Below are 17,647 nucleotides of genomic sequence, written 5' to 3' on the forward strand. Positions count from 1 at the left end.
CAGCAGGAGTTATGAGAAACAAGATAGGACTATGATATTTTTAATTTGAAACTTATGTTGTCTCCAAAATAAAGTAGCCATCTTTGTGGCAAAAAACAGTCTTGAACCATACAAATCTCATTTTCTGAAAAAAAATCTTATATGTAGTATAAAGTTGCCTGTTCTTCTAAATGCAGGAAAAACATAGTGGGCTGGAAAGCTGTTTGAGGATCATTATCCCTTCAAAAAACACCTCAAGTGAACTTTGCAACTATTTAAAAAAGTTTGGAATAATCCAAATGCATATAAGAAGATACAGGTTAAAAAAAGAAGTCAGGATTTTCATGTTGCTTTGTCTCCATGACCACAAACACAGTAAGTGCTAGAAAGCACTTTTACTAGACAGTGAAACAGAAAGAAAGAAACCAGAGGATGTAAAATAAACACCACTAGGATATACTATTATCTTAGCAACCTTACCTTACAGAACATGTCTCGAAGATCATCTTTTGGGCTAATCCATGATGCAACAGCATCACAAAAAAAAATAAAGTCCTACAAGATTAAACAATCATATAGGTTAGAAATCACAATTTATACATCTGAAAACAATGCCTGATGTTCATTCTGTGAAGTGGATGGTCTTTGATCCTAATTTACAATTGCTTTTGCTTTTATGTATTTATTTTCCACTCAATTCAGACAACGATAAATTACTGTATGCCTAAATGTTTAGCTACAGAAATTGCTGAGTATCTCAAATTAAACCACAGTGAAACCAACCATAACTCTCCCCTCTGCACCACACTAGCCTAACTTTAATTCTTTCAGTACACCTACAAATGCAGTATCTACTTCCTTTACTCACAAGCAACAATTGTATCTCTCACATTTCCAGTTAGGGAAAAAAAAAAACTGTTCTATTTCTTAAAGTAATTTTTTTCTGGGACACAGAGAACATTTATCATACAGGTTCAAAACTAAAGCCACTTCAAAATCCCGATACCCCATTCATCTGCTGTCATGCATTACCTCCTCCTACATCAACAGAACACCAGTCTTTAAAAATAATGTTGCTAATGCAAGAAATAGGAACTGAGGATGATTAGAGAGAAAAGATGAATTAATGAAATGGGTCCTTATTTAATTCCTCTCTGTAAGCTACACGAATGAACAGACAATAGAAGACTGAAAGGTAAAGTACAGAATAAGGCCTAAATGAAATGAACCGCACATTTCAGAACAAGGCAAATGCTCAATTCTTATGTTTCAGGAAGAAGAATCCCAGGCAGAGAAAAGGGAAAGATCAATCGATCCAAAGTTGAAACAGAATATTCCCTACCCAAGTGTTAAGAACAAAGGGGTGGTTACTGGTTTTATTCTGTTTCTTGTTTTAAAAACCTAGGTTACATGTGGAAAATGGGTCTAAGAATGTCAACTTTCACCTTATATTTGCATATAGATTCTGACCACAACCTGACAGAAGTATCAAAACACCATTATTTTAATCAAAGTTCATTACTTACATATTCATTGCAAGTAAAAGACAAAAACTCATTTTAACATTTTAAAACTCATTTTAAGTACTTCTCCCCTTTCCTTTTTAGACGACAATTACTGAAGGATCATGACACACATCATTCACAATATAAACATTTTGGGCTCCTTGACTTCAAAATAAAGCTACATCATGTACTGCAGGGAATCTCTTCAAGGCAAACTTTTCATGCTCCATATACAGCTTTCACTAAATTTCACATAAGTAAAGGAAAGTTAGCATCTATAAATGTATCTTACTTGGACTACTCCACTGGGGTTGACCGTAATCATGGTACATATCCCACGGAATGCTGAATCCTTTTCTTCATTGTCTCTTATGTTTCGCAGAGAGGTGCACCTAAAAAATTGGAAAGCAAAACTCAGATCACTCTTACTTCTCTTCAACCAAGTCAAAACTAGATGACAGTATCTGATGGAATAAGTCACACTGATAAGATCATCTGAAATACAATTTTTAACACTTAGAAAAACACTTGTTCCACACAGTTTTTACTAGCATAATACCATTAGGCATCACCTCCAGAATCTGGCTTTCTATTATACTGTAGTCAGAAAGTGTGACCTCTATTCCATTAAATACAAAAGAAACATGTATCTGAAATACTCATAGAAACTATCATTATTAGAAGCGGAACATAAAATACTGTCACAGTATGAATTATGTCAGATACCACTTACAGAACAGTTATTGAACTTTTACAGCAGCAAGCAAGCTATTTTATACGTAACAAATCTATAAACATATATTCCTTACAGCATTTCAAGCCTCAGACTGAATTTTAGGTAATGCACAGTTTAAATTTTACAATATTTGCATGCATTGTATTATCATTCTGGTGGATTTTAAAATGCTCTTTCATAGTCAAGCTTTAACACAGCAAGCATGTGACAATCTTATCCCATGCATAAATTAGTCGTTAGCCACAACATAAAGAATACATGACGGTGCTACTAAAAACTCACAAACCTGATAGGACAAGATTAGTCACATGGTTGGCAATGATTAAGGATTGAGATTTTGTAACCAACTGAAAATATATCTAAAAGTGAGATAGAGAGAAGAAAGAAAGAAAGAAAGAAAGAGAGTGAAGAAAAATGAATTAAAAAAAAAAGATTGAATAATACACACCAGGGTCTTATAAACTGCTGTAGCATGGGGGCCACCTCTTGAGGACAAACGTAACCAAGACGACCAATTGTTATTGCTAAGGTAACGCAATCACGGTTATACACCACCAAACGCCAACCAAGACATGAGCAAATGAGGGGGGAGGAGAAAAAATAAAGAAAAAACAACAAATAACTCAGAAACAGAAACCAACAGAATCTGTGTATGATAATAAACATAAGATTTCACCAGTGCTGTTTATTACCACCCCCTAAATAAGAGGCAGCAACATATATGGTATACTCTCCAAGGTAAAATAAAAAATTTAAGAAGTATGAGAGAACACCAAAAACACAATTTTAAATTCAAACGCTCTCTGATGTAAGCAGTCATTTGGTCCCTCTTTAGAGTAATCATTTACGGTAAATTTACCTCTAGACATTTGAAGTTTTTAATTGAAATGTACTATAATGGATATTTTTTAAAAAAGGAAATTAATAATTTTCAGTATTAGTATCAAGTATTCTAAACATTTTATTTTATCCAATATTTAGAATTTAAGGTTTCTATAGCCCTAATCTATCAGTAAAAATACATTTCCAAATACTTTTACGTAGAATATATTGTGGTCTGTCTGAAAATCCTAAATGGATGGAACACTTCTCAAATGTTTATGCCTTCTTCATAATCTCACAAAGAATTTAATTAAAAATGGTTGCTAACTCAAAGCAACTGACTGCAGAACATTAATTCTTTAATCCTAGTACTTCTCCTGCTCACAAAAGTTTTCTTCATAAGATGTACAAGAATCTGACTTCTGATACCAAAGCATGGGGACACACAAAAAGCAAAATTGCTTCATCACATGATCAGGTAGTTTGGTTCTTTGTTCCGAGGGACAGACCATGGAAAGTATCATTATGCAAATGTGTTTTAATGGTGTTTGCTCAACTCACGAAAGATTAATCTTTAGAAAAAGGAGAGGGTGGGGAATAATGTATCAGAATTACTTGAAGCAAAATACATGAATAATACTAAAATCCAGCAGATTTGTATGAAGCGGAAAAAGGAAACCTATGTTCAAGGGACATACTATGCAACACTCTAATTAACAGGCATTTGTGAACAGTTTCATGAAACATGCAATAAAGCAGATGATGCTTTCTCAAATAAAAGTTTGGTGTAGGATATTACTAGCAGTCTCAAACATGTTAATTTCATGTGACGCAGCTCACTGTTAATGTACCAGTATTACTCAATTTCCATAATGTCTAGAATTTTTTAGCATCTTACAAAATTTCACTGAAGTTCAAATGAAAATACAATTTTAAGTTTTATCTGTAAATTCTTACAGCTACAGCCTGAGCAAGGAACAAAAATCTCTGTTGAAGTGTGTTTTCACAATTGCTGTAATAATTAATTACACAGCAAGCTACAGCAAAACCAGTACTATTCTTGCACATAGTAGCGGCACACAACAAAATATCCCACAACAAACTTATAATAAGTACACCACACTCCACATTTATTTGCAGTTATCCATCCACATTTAAAATAACTACTAAGAGAATTGAAAAAAAAAATAAATGTTCAGATGCTTCCAAAAATTCTCTTAATGATGGAAGCATACATACATTTAACTATTGGGTGCCTCTCAGTTACAGGTATTACACATCCATCAGTGCAGAGGAGGGGAATCAGGGCAGGGGTAAGAGAACCTTATATGGTTATACTAGTACAGTATTATACTGTTACACTATTCCATGGTGTATTTCACATCTAGGTATTTGATTCAAAATTTTCTTTTCAAAAATAGTCCCTATGATATGCCATAAAACTAGGTAAATTTTCCTTCAAGTTCACCTTCCATACTAAATGAGACAGAGGGGCAGAGAAAGTGCATATTTTAAGTTTAGACAATACAGAAAGAAAAAAATGCTTTGAAAAATCTCTCTCCAAATTATCTCCTACTTTGCTCAAAAAGTATAACTGTACCATTGTACTTGCATCATATTCAATCATGTCAGATATAGCAACTAAACTGTCATTTTCTTACAAGATGGTTTTCAAACAGAAGGAAAAAAAATGCTCAATTAGTAAAATAGTAAACAATAAACCCATCGCATTATCTATAATTTTTTGCTCAAGTATGGAAGGTGCTTTTCATACCAGAACAAGCCCTCTATAAATGCAAAAGAAACAAGCCTCAGAAATTCCAATTCAGTAAGGCATTTGGGAATTACTCCCAGTTAGGAATGCAAAGTCAGAACATAAAATATGTATGCCATTATTTGAATTCTTTTCAGGAATTTGCTACTAAGTGACCAGGTAACAGAAATTAAACATTATTTCAGTTCTATTGTGGTAAAACTGCCATCACAGATCTAGATTTTTGTGTATGATATTTTAAGTTTATCCTACAATAAAAGTGCACTTTTTTGTAAATTCAAAGAGTTCATAGTTTTATATAGGCCAATTACATTTTTTCCAAACTGTAGACATATATATACAGTACACGTGTAAGAACATGCATACATCAAAATCAGTGAGAAATTAAGTCTTAAGTGTTACTGCATACATTTGTCATATATCATACATAAATAAAACTGGAAGAATGATTAAATAGATGAGACATAGATATAATAAATGTTATAAAAGGAGAAAGCAATTAGAATCTAGATATATGATTTGCTGCAAGACTGAGACTTGTAAGAGCTTGTGCAAAACAGAGTTGCTTTTGCTTATAAAAGACAAGTACATAACAAAATCAGTTCTGGTGTGGTTCCCCTATGCAATTTCAAAAAATAATTATTAAAAAAAATCTTAATTCCCTTCACCATGTACAGGGTATTTTTTGGGTACCTGTGTTCTCTAACAATGTCTTTGGTGTGTTGGGTCTGTTAATTATTTCTACAAGCTGGTGCAAGACCATTGGAATATAAGGCTGCATTTCTATACCTGAAACAAAAATTAAAAAAAACCAGAAGAAAATTACCATTAATATACACAATGTAAACAGAACACATACATGTAACTTACTAACAAGGACAAGGATCACAAGTGTAATTTAAATATTAATGTAAAGGTATCACTTAAAAAAAATTCACCCAAAACACCCAGACAAATAATTCCAAATGTGCAAAGATTTAAAAAAAAATTAAATCTTACCCATCTGGATAGAGATCTCTCCAATTGCCCAGGTGGCATTGTTACACACAGAAATGAATTCAGGGTTTAGGTTGGTTCCCAAAATTGGCATGAAATCAGCTAGAAAGAACAACAGTTTAAGAACTCATCATACAATACAACCATCTTGCCCCAATACTTTAGGACTGTGGGGGGGCAGGGGAGGAAGGGATGTTTCAGAAAAAGATAATGTAAGCTTATTTAAATACTTGGAAAGTGTTACATTCAGATTAACAAGAGCTATATTCCAGCTATTTATCAGATTAACCTGGAATTTAGAACCTAAGCAGATAAACTCAAATATTTTCAAATTATGCTTTTAGAATCTTCCTAAAAGGGTTTATCTTTATGTAACTTTTATGCAGAAATCTTCTCTCCTTCCTTTTCTCAGGTGAGAGAGAGAGGAAGAGAAGAAAAAAACCATAGCTACAAGTACTAGTTTTATCATATGACTGAACGTCCCCCAAATCACTGGGATAACCATGTATTCAGCTACCCCTGAAAAAACAACAAAGACTAGAAGGCTTTTAAGAATTTTAAGAAAAGTGAGTTGAAAAGGTCATCATAACATCTGTCAAATAATTTTAAATTCCAAGCCTATCCAAATACTCATTGGGCAAGTGCATCTCAACAGTATCTGCGGGAAGAAAGACCAAACATTGTGGAAGTGTATCACTGATGCTACTTTCCACAGAACTTAAAAAAAAAGCAGAAAAACAAAGTAAAACCTTATTCTCTACCCCATTTTTGGATTTATATTAGACATATTTTTACTTAAAAATAAGTTCAAGTAGAACAAAAAGAGCTATAAAAATAAAGAAGAAAAATGAACTTTCACACTGTCCACAAAAATAGGAACGTATTTTCTTAACACACAATTAAAGGGACAAAAGACTAGAGACTTTTGCAGAAAATTACCATGTATCACACCATAAAAAGGCAACCCACAGAACAGAGAGCATAACAATGGCTAATACAACCTCTTAGACATTTGAAAAACAAGTTAATAAACATGTAAAAGAAACATACCAATGCAAGGTTTAACATGCTGAAAACATGCCTTTGTCAGGTCACCTAACAATGCAAAAGAACTCTGCCGTACCTCAGGCATTTTGTCCTAAAGAGAGGAAGAAAAAAGTTACAATTCTAGAGGAGTTTCTGATTCTCTGAATAAAGGAAATGTGTAGATCAGATAGCTTATCATCTCACCTGCATGCATTGATACATTAACGTCAGGATATTGCTGCGAGCCACTAGCTGTTCAATGTTGCCTCCAAGTCCTTCAGCTAAACCACTGAGTAAATCAAGAGCCACAATCATGAAATCTTTATCTGGAGCCTCATATTGGTCTGGCTGAGCATTATGCAACTGCAACAAATAAGTACACATTTTCAAAATTATACTAGACTTTCTCAGGAGTACGATAAAAAAGCTGCAGAACTGCACCTTCATGCAGATATTCAATTTCCCTGCACATCTCTAATTTTACATAGTTAACACTTTGGTTTAGCAAAGTAACATTGGAATAGTTATAGCAAAATACCATGGCTTGTGCAAGTGTCTTCTGCACCAGATTTACACAGCGCTGGTACACAGGTTCACAGTATGGAAGAAAGCCAGATTGCAAGGCAGTAGCAACTGACGACAGGCACTGGAATTAAAAAAAATGGAGAGAGAGAAAGCAGTCACTACTTTTCTTCACATGCCTGTAGAGTCTTTTACTTGGGAGAGGGAATTTGGAACTTAGGATTTTAAGTACACCAACATGTAACTGATTAAGCAAACACAACCTAGAAAGGTGGTATCGATTTAGCTGAGCCAAGGCAACTATCAGCAAGTTGTTACTTGCTCCTGTGTACAACAGTTGAGAAAATTTCTCAGCAGCGGCATCTTCTTAAGAGTTAGCCAAGAAAATGCATACAAAACCAGTTACGAGAGTTCAGACAGCACTTACACTAAGCTGCAGTACCTTGACCATAAACAAGCCCCAATATAACCTAAGAGTTACAAAACTAATTTTTTCTAGAGGTGTTTTCCTCTAGAGGTACTTCACACTCAGCAAGTAGAGAGCATTAAACTACATGGCTTGGTTCATACCTTCAGCTTGTCTGACAATAGTTTAAATGGAGGGATGAAGGGAGAGCAAGGAGAGAGAAGACAAGAACAAAAAGAGTATAGAACCCTTTTTTGTAAAAGAATCCTATCAAAGAAAACACTCCAAAATGGCAGAAAAAAACCCTAAATTATTTCTGCTAAACCTAAGGATATTTATTCAGTCATAAAATTTTATTACCACGGTCGGAATACTTTTTCCCTAATGGAAAATAGCTAAAAATGTCCACTTTTATAGTCATATTTCCTAGGAGGAACACTTTTAGTAAAAAAAATAGTTTTTAGAAAACTTTATAAAAAATATTCACATTTTAACATTTACCTCTAATAAAGGGAAAAGATCTTTATCTTCATCCTTCAGCATGTTCCACTTCTGGATTAATGGAGGCATTAGCATCTGAATATATTCCTGTTTAGGATGAGAATGCTGCTAAAACACTTTACTGCATACTATTCTATTTCAAAGTTTAAAAAGAACTGAGATATATTCTACTTTTTCAAATAAAGGAACAAACAGGTATACTATAATTCAATCACTTGCAATTCATAGAAATATTTTAATATTAGATTTTACAATTTGCATTTTATTTTTTTTCCTAAAGCACATAAGCACCTTTACAAAGGGAATCTTTTCCTCCAGGTTTGGTTTTAGCATACCTGCCCAGGTTATCTGATTGCCACAAGGCATGCAGAAAACATTTTTATATTTACATTGTGGCTCTACATGTGCCACCTGCTATTCTCAACCATCTTCTACTGCCTGGATGCTACAACCCTATATCCATGACCACAAGTTCTGAAACTTCTTCCTCAAACTAACAATCCACAAAGAAAGTAATTTCCTATCCCTCGAGAAGGAGGCATTTAGTCCTTCTATATAAAGCTGGATTCTTTGCCACTGCACAGCCACAGTCACAAGGACACCAAGCAAGGCATCTCTGAAGTGCTGTTGCTCGCAGAAGGTATCCAAAGAGGCAACTGATTTTGCTATGTCCAAAGGTACAAAATTCTAACTGACTAAAGAAAGTCCCACCCCCATCAGGAGCTGCCATTTAGCTTCCTCCTAGTACTGTAAAATATCAAGGTTGCCAGGTTCAGAGAGAGACTGAAAAACAGGTCCTTTGCTGGTGTGGGGTCCAGATGGCAAGTAAAATGGAAACAATGAAAAATGGTTTTTTTCTAGGGTATATATGTAATTTGACACGCTATAGAGAAATAAAACAAGTCTCAATAACCATCATAAGATGCAAATACATGACATGTACATCTTCTACTAATCAATACATGTACACTAAAAAAACCCCCACCACATTTGTCTGTGTGTTATCCGTGCTTTGTCCAAATGGGGTATCTATAGTGGTATCTCCTCTGAGCTAAAAAAAACTTGAAGCATGAAGAAAACCACGATGAACAGCACATTTCACAACAAATCACACACTTTCACTTGTTTACTCAAAATGGCAAATATTTGTGTAGTGGGAGAATTATGTGAAGTCTATGTATTTTATCTGTAAGCATGTAGCACTAATAAAAGGTACACAGAAACATCAGCATTTCTAGTTTATAACATCTAAAGCACACTACAAAAAACACTGAACAAGTTTTTAAAATATAGTAAGTCCTTCTATAGAACATAAGGTATACTCACTGGTTTATTTAGATGATGTCCTACAGAATCTGCTAGAGTTCCTATAGCATCATAAAGAATGAGTAGGTTTTTATGCTGGTATTTACTAAATGCGAACACCAAAGTGTCAAGTATATATGCAAGATAAGGAACAAGCTCTGTACAAGCCTCCTCTTCTAGAGTAGCAAAGGCACTGAAGGACAATAAAACAGGTTAGTACCTTGGAAATAATGAAGCAAGACAACCCCAAAATGCCCTACTTAACCTCTATCTGTTTAAACATAAAGCTGTCTTTAAGTCCTCAAATTCATGTAAGATATACTTCCAAAAAGGTAGTACTTAAATAACTTTGATCTTTTTTAACAAAATCACCCATAAGGATCCAGCTCTTACATTGTGAAGAACAAAATTTTAAAGTATTGCCATAAAATTCCTTAGGGAGTCCCCCACTTAAAAGAAAAGCATTAGCCAAAAAGTTACAATATACTAACTAAAATAGAAGGAACCACAACAAAAGCTGATTATTTAAGTTAAAAATGGACCACTATCTTTAATGTACACAGTAGCTGCACCTAGATATTTTGATGCTGCTGTGCCAGTACAATGCAAACATCACCTTATACTGTCAGTTGTTCACGACATAGAAAAATACACAGAAAGACATGGAAAACTAAAAGCAAATACAGAGGATGAACAGTTTTAGCTGCTCTTGGTCAAAGTGCATATCATGACATCATGGAAACTTTTCAGCTTGTCTATCCAGTGTTTCAGCAGCAGCATTAAGGAAACCCATCCAAAATGAAACAAAATCAAAAAAATCCCCCCACACCAGAGACTGCTTCAGAGAAACATTAAGAAAAGGGAAGAATTATTGAGCTATTGAAGATATACTGGCCTAGCTCTCTCAACAAGATTATTATTAGCTAGTCTCTGCACTAAAATGCATGCATCACTGCATGAGATGAACACTCCACTGTGTGCTACCAAATACAGAAATGCAATTTTTTTAACACAAGAGAACTGTGAACTCTAAATAGCTAGCTTTCTCACTTTATTTATTGAATTATTTATTTTTTATTTTATTATGAAGTACTCTTTCAGAAAGGCATACAGCTTGAGCAGGAAAATAAATGTATTTCAGTAAAATATCATTCTGTGTGTCGCCAACTAAAGAAGCAGTTTCTTGAAAGTACAAAAGTGAATGTTAGACATCTGCTACCATACTGAATTTAGGAACAAAAATATACAGTATCCTGTGTTCAATCTTCAATTTGGTAGACATAAACAATGTATGCAACTACTCAGTGTTGGGATGAAGCTCTTTGTTGTTGTCCAAGAAGGTTCATTGTATTTCCTTACAATTAAAAAAGCTAGTAAATACTGTTTGACTTGTGACAACTCTACATTTTCCTTACAGTGAAGTTTCCCAGTTTATTTTTAGTTGTAACAGTAATTTTAGTGAATTTGTGCTCTAAAGAAAGTATCTCAACACACACTCCATGTCTGACAATGGACTTATAATAATTAAAAAAAATCAAGTGTACTGTAATTTTTAATATTTCCATTCTAGATTTCCTGGTTTCCATGGCCCATTGCACATCTGTCATAAGCACCAGGTGAGGTTATTTAACTACACCTCAACACAGCTGTGTTCAACTAAATGCAGATTTTCAGCCATGTTTTGGACAAGGAAAGCTTGAGGAGAAATGGAAGACTTTCCTTTGGGGATTTTTTTTTGGTTCCTTGTTTGTTTTGTTTGGTTTTTTGGGTTTTCCATTTGGGGTTTTTTTAATAGAATAAATACAGAAGACATTAAAGCTACCCAAACTTGCTTGCCAAATTTTTGCAGACGTTTGGGGACAAAAAAACCAGCGTTTAATTCCTAAATCTTACTAAGTACATTTCACAAAGTCATTGTATCTATCCTCAGGCAAGGATATATTTTCCTTTTGAGCAAAGCTTAGCCCAAGAACTCTGAACTCATCATTCTCCTTAGGCACTACTGACATTTGGGGGTAGCTGTTATTATGATTATGATGATGATGATGATTATTATTACTACTACTATTATTATGTTTCAGGTGTTCAGAGGCATATGCAACTGCTTCTTGAAGAAACATTGAAAGCTTGCTGTGTACACTCCAGTCTGACAAAAACTGACATGCAATTTTTTTTGATGCACAAGGGAGTGCACACATTCCCATTCCATTAATGTTGCGTCCCTTAATTAAGCAATCAATTTATTTTTAAGAAGTAGAAATGGGGGAGAAGGGCATTTTACCTCCCAACACCTCATTTCAAGAAAAAGATAATATCCCTTCAAATAATCATAAGCAAAATGTTTTGGTAATGCTAAGTAGAAACACTTTAAGTAATCTAATGATAGGACAGCTTTCCACTATATTCAGCTCTGACCCTGTTTGCAGACATTTTTTAAAAATGCCAAATTTCTGGTCAGTGAAACAGCATATATTGAAAGTAAGTGCTGCAAACAGCAAATTTAGTACAATAAATTTTTTAAGCTGGTGTTTTAGATACTCTGCAAACAAACTGCAAAAGAGAAATAGACATTAACTTTTTTCACGTTTTAACAATCTGGGAGAAAGTCGCATCTACTCTAATTTAAGAGGAAGAATACGTTAAGAGCTAGAAATAGAGTCATGCATTGACTGATAAGGGCATGAAAATAGCTTCCCATGCGAAAAAAAGCAGTGTAATGGATAGTGATATTTGCTTAAGCTTTGGCTTACCTGCAGGCAGCTTCTTGTACTCTCTTGTTGCTATCCAAGATACGCTTTAGCAACTCAGTCATTAATGGCTTCAAGTATGTGTCTGGGGGTTGACTAACTACCCAGTGTGCATAGCGACTAAGAGTCCAGCATGTAATGGAGCGCACAAGAGCCTTTTTGTCAGAGAGGCACTGAATAAGGTGAGGGATTAGCTCTGGAAGATATGGAATCATACCCTGCATGCAGCCTGGAAAGACAAATATAGCTATTGCAGTACCAGAATTAATGAAAAATTCCACTGTTTTCTGTTCCGTATAAGAGACATATTTTCATTCTCTATCACACAGGAACACAACATGCAATTAAAAATACAAATATTTTAACAAAGCAAATCTAATTAATTTATATAAATTTATAATGAAATATTTTATTTTTTTAGGGTTCTAAAAAACCCCTTCTACATAAATAAAAATTGTAGTTATTATAACACTGCATAATAATGAAATTATTAAAATTATTATATAACAGTTACATAATCAATTAATGTTACATTATTTTCAATTACATTTCTACTTCAGTGCTTCACCAATCTTCAGAAATGCTTTATTGAATGTAGTACAGCAAGTACATCCAAATAAAGTTTCTAAAGCTTTAGAAATTTAAAACTTCAGTCTACTCAGAAAAAGCAAGAAAATACCAAGCGGAGAAAGACTCTCTTGACAACAAATCATCACATGAGAAAGGATTCCTTAAGAAATTCAAATTTTTTCATTTTTCCTAAAATCATACCAATATTGACCAGGAATAAAAGCTGCACCCTTCAAGTCAGCAAGGGCTATTAGACACTGAGATTTGCCAGAAGTACTAACTTCCACCTTGCTGGACTTCAAATCAAAACCAACAAAAACTTTTCTATTAACAGTAAAAAAAAGTATGTTCATTAGACAGCGAGGGAAAAAAAAGATAATCCAGGCATGAACACAAATCTACTTCTTCAGCTTGCAAAAGGGACAGAGATCAGAGGTGCTGGAGCTTCAGGCAAAAGCCAAGCAAGACTGTGAGTAAGTAAGTAAGAATGGAAGTTAGCCTATTTTAATTGGAGGACCATCTACAAAAGGCATCTTCGTGTACTGAAGTAACAGGAATGGTCTTCTCCATTTCTGAAAACACTTAAAATCTAAAGATAAAATTTATTAAATATTTATCTTCTATGAAATCAAGCTAGTATTTTGAGAGACATCAACATCTTTATACTGTAATGTTTAGAAAATGAGAAATAAAAGAAATTATGCAGTCTGTTTAGCCTCCCAAATGCGCATAAATTTGAAAATTAAAAATAACTGCAGTCACCTATCAGTAGATGGAAGAGATTAATAACCAAAACCAAACCAGCTAAGGACATACATTTGTTTGCATTAGTATGTTAACCCAAGCTCCTTACATTCAATTTAAAAATCAGCAACCCGATATGAACTGCTGTCTTACCTTCAGCAATTGCACCAAGAACAAGGATACCGGATTCTTTAACTACCCACTCGGGGTGGAAGAGCAATTCCTTTAACAGTGGCAAGATGTGTGGTAGAAGTTCATCACGAAATACATTAGCTAGGACATCTAGAGCAGCAGCAGAACATTTCCCTGAAGAGAATTAACAGTGTTAATCTCTGCTTATTATACAAACAGTTGTAGTTAGGCAATATAATCCCCTTTTTAACTCTGAGCTGCCAATGGATTCTCAGTGCACTAGGAGGGAACATACCTCCAATCCATTACACTAAGAGGGATCCACTGTGCTCCTGGGCAAAGCCACAGCTCTTAGAAAGCTATTTTAATATAAATTATTTCTTAATCTGCCATAAAGAATTGCACTGGTCTCATTAGTCAGCAATAGTGGTAATTGTCAAGCTAGGCTGGTGCTTCATCTCTGCTCAAATTGGAAGTCAAATATGGAACACCAGATACAAAATAGGGCATGCAATTCTGATTTTCAGATAATACAAATTTTCTCAAATCCAGATAACATATGTTATTACATATTTCTGAAGTGTTCTACTCTTTCTCTTTTAGGCCACCATTCCTGAACAACTTCAGTTTTCTCACTGTTTTAATCAAAACTGTGCATCACAAGGCACCTTATGTCATTTGAGTTCCTTCTTAGAAAATGCATATTTAATTCTGCAATCTCTACACACAGCAGTGACAAAAAGAATATTAAGAATATAAAACTACACTTTTTTTCCAAGATGCAGCTTTACAGAAACAAGCATATTTGCATGCATATTTTGAACAGCAATAACTCTTCAGATATGTCTCAAAATTGTTCAGCCATAAGCCTGAAGTTAAATTCACCTGTTGTGAAAACTTGTGGTCTTGGGAAGAAAGACCCTATGTAGCTATTCCCACATCTCAAAGCATTATTTCACAATGAGTTTGTTTGCAAAGCAAATTCAAATCAGATTTGTCAGAATTTCACTAGCTATTTTCTGTAACTGAACTTTAAAAAGAAGTTTGTGGTGTTTTCCTTCCTTATAACACAGCCTGTTAATCTAAAGGTCCTATGACCCCCACAACAGGACATCTGAACTCTGGTTTCCTCAGAGCCATCTCCTACCTTCAAAACCAATGTACTGTATTGAGAAGCAAATTCCTCACTGAGAAAAGAAATACCTGTAAGGGCTATGGGCAGTAGAATGTTCACATAGAAATAAAAAACAACCCAAACCAAATCAAACACAACCCAATTTTAGAGGGAAGACTGAAATTAAAGACAGCATTAATTAAGCTTGCTCCAGTTACCAATGTGCAAAGCTTTTTTTTCTCTTTTTAAACTGAATTTAACCAAGTGATACAGGATTTACATTATTTCATAGAATTAAAGTATTAGGCCTGAAAGCTCAATTGAATTGTATCAAATAAATATTTGTCACTCAATCTGCATATTCAAAATAAGCTTACAGATGGATAGCTTTTGCCAATATAGTTATAAAATCAAAGTGTCATCTCAAAGGCTCCCCCCTCCAACAAACCCACCAATTATGTCAGCAGGTTTTTTGTAGTGAAAAAAAAGCCTTGGTATTCCTTATATATAAACTTGTCTTTTTACTGTGGTCTTGTATTAGGTAAGTAGCTCTTGTTCAAAGCATTTCACACATTACTTTGACCTACTTAAATTCCAGTCAGAAATAGTATCATCATCATCAAGTTCATCATCATCATTGTCATCATCTTCAATACCATCTTCTTCATGTTGCTGAGCCACCGTCTTCGAACGATGGAAACGAGGCCTTATATCCTGCTCACTATCTGGAATAGCTTCATCTTCTTCAACATCCCCCTGTCACCAAATTGTTTTATTAGATAAACTAGTTCAACTGTATTGCTTAAGGAAGTTAACAATGCAGTTTTAGTTCAAGATTTTGTAAGTGTATAAAAGAGTCACATCCCACCTGAGCTGCTCAACTAAAAAAATGCCACTGTTCCTGTGTTCTACTGCTGCATTTGCCAGAAAAGCAATAGAAAGATACAAGGAAGAGAGGTATGGTCACCCCCAAAGTAACCTTCTTGTTAAGAAACTACTCAATGGGAATGAAATATAAAGAAGTGATTGAGAAATTGATACACAGACATAGGTAGCGATGGAAAAAGCTATGTATTCAACCTGGAAGGCATTAGAATTAGTAATGAACATTTTTTTTAATGCTGAATTCTTGAAGTAGTTCATGGTAACAGTATCCCAGTTCTGCCTAAGTTGTGTGGGAGGGGACTGGGACAAAGCAGGAGAACCACAGATTATTTTCCAACAAACATGGCATCAGTTGCATTTAGTATTTGGAACAGCCTACTTTGCCCCAGAAAGTTAAATCTCCACTGAAGAGATGGTAGGCTAGGTCTGCCCACTCTGACCTGAATCATTCTGATTTATAGGTCAGAACCTAACCAACTATTCCAACAGAGTAAAAGAAACATATGCTCACCTTCAACAGAATAATATCAATCTCTGAATATTTCATACCATTTACCAGCACAGGTATCAGCCTACAAAGAAATATTTACACATATTAAAGTAACACATATAAAAGCAAAACAGTTTGAATTTATATGGGCCATAATTTTGGTTGTAACCCCCACCTCCCAGCTTATAAAGGAAATATCTTAGCCTGATAAAAAGAGCTATTACCTAAACCAAGTTCTAAGATTCATCAATACTTCGTAACGAGAAAAAGTGTTATTCCAAATTACAGACTTTTAAGTAGAAGTAGCCTAATGGCACAACTTGCTGAACAATGAACTTACTCGGAAGCACCTTTCAGAAATTACATCTACAGGTTTTCAGTAGGAACTCAAACTCCCATAATATGCGTGATAAGTTGACTCTTGCCAATAGTGCTTGATAAATCCATATTAAGATTCACTTAATTGTTAAACAGGTTATGGCTATAGGGCTCCAACTGTACAGATGTACAGCTAAAAAAGTACTAAAGAAAAAAGCCGAATACTTCCCATTAAAACAAGTTGACCACAACAAAAGAAAAAACAAGTAAGCCTATATAAGCCAAATGAAACTAATAACCAGGGATGATGCAGCAACAGTGACAGACTCAATCTTGCTATATTCTGCAGGTGCGTATTGTTTTTGAAGGTATCAAGCTTGCTGTAATAATCACACACTGCAGTGCCACATTGTGTTCTAAACTTTAAATGAAGGAATAATAAGTATAAACATTATCACCAATCCACTGGTATTTCTGCAGCATACTTTGTGAAGTATACATTTTATAAAAAAGTTCACAGGCATAAAATGAAACAGATATTAGAAACCACATGAACAAGTTTTAAGAAGATCCTGTCCCACTTTAAACTTAACATACAAAATTTTAAGATTATCAAATGCTAACAAGCTTATATGGCTCCCTAGTCACACAGGACTCACCAACAAATAAGTTGCCTTAAACACATGACATTGAAAGATCATGGGAAAAACATGATGCGACTCTTAGTAATTTATTTTTCTAGAAATTTAAAAGCTTTTTTAAAAAATGAGTATGATGCTGTTGCAGTGTCAAGGTTCATGTAGGCCAAACAAGATTTAATACTAGTAGCTGTTAACCATGTGGTGTGTGTAGAGACTCCTTTTGCCTTTTGAACTGTAGGTATTAAATAAGAAAATTTTAAAATTTAAAAATAATTTCTTGTAACACTTATTCTCCTGGTTTTAACTCCTAGTCTTTCTCTGCAACAGTACATGTTTTAATCTCAAATTTCTACTTGTTAATTGGTTAGGAAAACCAAAATTTTGTTTTCCATTTTAATTACTTCACATCTATAATGCTATTTTCTGCTGAAAAG

General features: G+C 34.4%; 1 protein-coding gene across 1 annotated transcript in view; it reads right to left on the minus strand.

Annotated features, from left to right (window-relative positions):
• TNPO1 (transportin 1) overlaps window positions 1-17,647 on the minus strand; it is a 49,466-nt gene that overhangs the window by 5,449 nt on the left and 26,370 nt on the right. Inside the window, exons 8-21 of the mRNA XM_031062993.1 lie at window positions 16,276-16,336; window positions 15,467-15,635; window positions 13,787-13,939; window positions 12,323-12,548; window positions 9,594-9,765; window positions 8,268-8,354; window positions 7,377-7,484; window positions 7,043-7,201; window positions 6,863-6,950; window positions 5,816-5,914; window positions 5,510-5,605; window positions 2,669-2,744; window positions 1,777-1,876; window positions 460-534 (exon numbers count right to left, since the gene is read on the minus strand). Coding sequence (XP_030918853.1) covers window positions 460-534; window positions 1,777-1,876; window positions 2,669-2,744; window positions 5,510-5,605; window positions 5,816-5,914; window positions 6,863-6,950; window positions 7,043-7,201; window positions 7,377-7,484; window positions 8,268-8,354; window positions 9,594-9,765; window positions 12,323-12,548; window positions 13,787-13,939; window positions 15,467-15,635; window positions 16,276-16,336 — 1,669 coding nt within the window. The remainder of the gene's footprint in view (window positions 1-459; window positions 535-1,776; window positions 1,877-2,668; window positions 2,745-5,509; window positions 5,606-5,815; window positions 5,915-6,862; window positions 6,951-7,042; window positions 7,202-7,376; window positions 7,485-8,267; window positions 8,355-9,593; window positions 9,766-12,322; window positions 12,549-13,786; window positions 13,940-15,466; window positions 15,636-16,275; window positions 16,337-17,647) is intronic.

This window comes from Geospiza fortis, unplaced genomic scaffold (assembly GCF_000277835.1).
Source record: "Geospiza fortis unplaced genomic scaffold, GeoFor_1.0 scaffold246, whole genome shotgun sequence".
Lineage (NCBI taxonomy): Eukaryota > Metazoa > Chordata > Aves > Passeriformes > Thraupidae > Geospiza > Geospiza fortis.